At 65.7% G+C, this 2119-nt stretch overlaps 1 protein-coding gene across 1 annotated transcript in view; it reads left to right on the top strand.

Moving 5' to 3' along the window:
* The first annotated feature begins 19 nt into the window (after positions 1-19).
* Positions 20-2119, top strand: part of PIGQ (phosphatidylinositol glycan anchor biosynthesis, class Q) — a 7816-nt gene continuing 5716 nt past the window's right edge. The window contains exons 1-2 of the mRNA XM_010840945.1: positions 20-1507; positions 1588-1708. Coding sequence (XP_010839247.1) covers positions 1326-1507; positions 1588-1708 — 303 coding nt within the window. The 5' untranslated portion in view covers positions 20-1325. The remainder of the gene's footprint in view (positions 1508-1587; positions 1709-2119) is intronic.

Below are 2119 nucleotides of genomic sequence, written 5' to 3'. Positions count from 1 at the left end.
CGTCCCGTCCCCAGTGGGGGCTGCTCTCTTGGTGCCTCTTGCTCTGGGTGAAGCCAGGCTTCCCAGCAGCCTCGGTGGTTGCGTGGGACCCACTGGGGAGGGGACACGGTGAGCCTCAGACAGCTCAGGCCTCAACAGGGAACTTAGGTGCTGGGGAGACCTGGGCTGTTCCGCACAGGGACCCCTGCTGGTCTCCCGGCACTTGCCCACCCCGTTCCCTGGCGCTGCAGGAATGGCCGGACTGGGAGGCTGTGGGCAGTAGCCCCTCACTGTCTGCTGGGGGCTGGTCTCGGGCTTCACCAGAGCACTCCTGGCTGTGGGCCCTCTCCCTGTGAGAAGCCCCCCAGAGGCCCCGCTGGGTGCGGAACAGCCATGCTGTACCCCAGGTCAAGGGGTTTGGCCTCAGGTCTGGGGACGGGCCTCGCCTACTCCCCAGGGGCTCTGGGGGCACGTGGCCCTGTCCCCACAGAGAGACCAGCAACTGTGTATGGGCAGCACCTTAGGTTATAGGGGCTGCTAGTGTCTTGACCTTGAAATGAGTCATGTGACAGTGTCTGGGCTTGCTTGGGGGCACTTTAGAGAAGAGACGTTCCTTCTCTTTTGTTGGCTTTCAAAGAACGCAAGAACAGCTGCTTGCGGCTCGAGTGCCCCCAGTCCCGAAGACCCAGAGGCAGGCGCTAGGCCTTGGTGGCCATCAGGAGCCCCAAACAGTGTGAGGCGTGGCTGTGGCTGCAGGAGCGAAGTCCTGGGGGGCTGGCCTGGGCCTTGGGGAGACCCTGCCCATCGCCTGCCTTCCACTGGGTGGAACGGGGGTGTGCTGACTGCATTTCTCTCTGGGAGTTGGGTCGAAGTCTAAACCTCCAGGGCCAAGGCCCCCTCCCCCCGGGGCCCTGAGCGTGCTCCTGTGGCGGCCTGCACGTGGCAGGCGCCCCTCCGGCCAACAGCAGGGCTCTGGGCTGCCGCGGACTCAGGCGCTGGGTTTGCCGTTGGACACTTGGTTCACATTCGCTTGAGAACACATCCTCTCAACGTCTGCAGGTCTGTGAAGCGTCTGGTGCTTCCTTTGCTGCGTGAGGGGTCAGTCGTGTTGGGCTTGACCCTGGACACGGTCGTCTGTCCAGCAGGTGCTGAGCTTCAGTGCTTGGAGTTAGCACCTCGTGTTCCCAGTTGATAGGAGCGACTGTGACCCCCACTGGGCTGCCCACAGGGCCTCCCCTGTGTCCACAGCCCACGGAGTTCAGCAGTGTGGCCATGGGTGTTTGGGGCCGCCAGGGCCTTTTCCCTTTGCACGTTGAGGGGTAGTAGCCGTGACTGCGGCAGCCCCAATGCAGGGAAACCCGAGGTCCCGAAGGCCTATTGCCTCCGTGCCCCGCAGGGTGTTCCGGCCGTGGCCACTGTCCTTCATCTGGAGCAAGCTGTCTACCTGCGAGCAGCTCAGGCATCGGCTGGACCAGCTCACGCTCGTCGTCAGTGCCCACAGGGCCGAGGGCCCTGCCCAGCTGATGAGGTGCGGGCGCTGCGGGCCCCCTGCCCCCCACTGACCCCTGCGGCTGCCTGCACACTCACGCCCGCTGAACCTGCTTCCAGGAAGGCCAACACGCTGGTCTCTGTGCTGCTCGACATGGCCCTGGGCCTCCTGCTGCTGTCCTGGCTGCACAGGAAGGACCGCTTTGCTCATCTGGCCGAGGCGCTCATCCCTGTGGCTGACGTGAGTTGGCGGGAGGGCCCCGGCTGCTCTCCAGCACCTGCTTCCTGGGGGTGGGGCGAGCCCTTCCTGGGAGCAGCTCGCAGCGGGCCCGCCCTGTCCCCTCACAGCCACTGTGTCCTGCGGGACCCGTGGAGCTGCATAGATGTGGGCCCTGTAGCTGGGCCACCTTGCTGCTGCTGGCCTTGGCCTTCCCGTCCTGACGGTGGCCATCTGGAGCCCCTGTGCAGGCTTTGCAGGGGCACCACCTGCCTGCCAGGCCCAGATCCCAGCGCCCCGTGGCCCCGCTGTGCGCAGTCGTTTCTGCTCTCCTGGCCGTCAGCCCAGGCCTGTGCACGGTCAGCGGGTCAGCGTCACGGAGACCCCGTGCCTCCAGGCTGCTCTCTGTGGTGCACTCAGCCTCCCATCTGCCAC

Source organism: Bison bison, unplaced genomic scaffold (genome assembly GCF_000754665.1).
Source record: "Bison bison bison isolate TAMUID 2011002044 unplaced genomic scaffold, Bison_UMD1.0 scf7180017846849, whole genome shotgun sequence".
In the NCBI taxonomy this organism is placed as follows: domain Eukaryota; kingdom Metazoa; phylum Chordata; class Mammalia; order Artiodactyla; family Bovidae; genus Bison; species Bison bison.
Note: the sequence above shows the minus strand (reverse complement) of the source record. Positions and strands in the feature narration are given on the sequence as shown.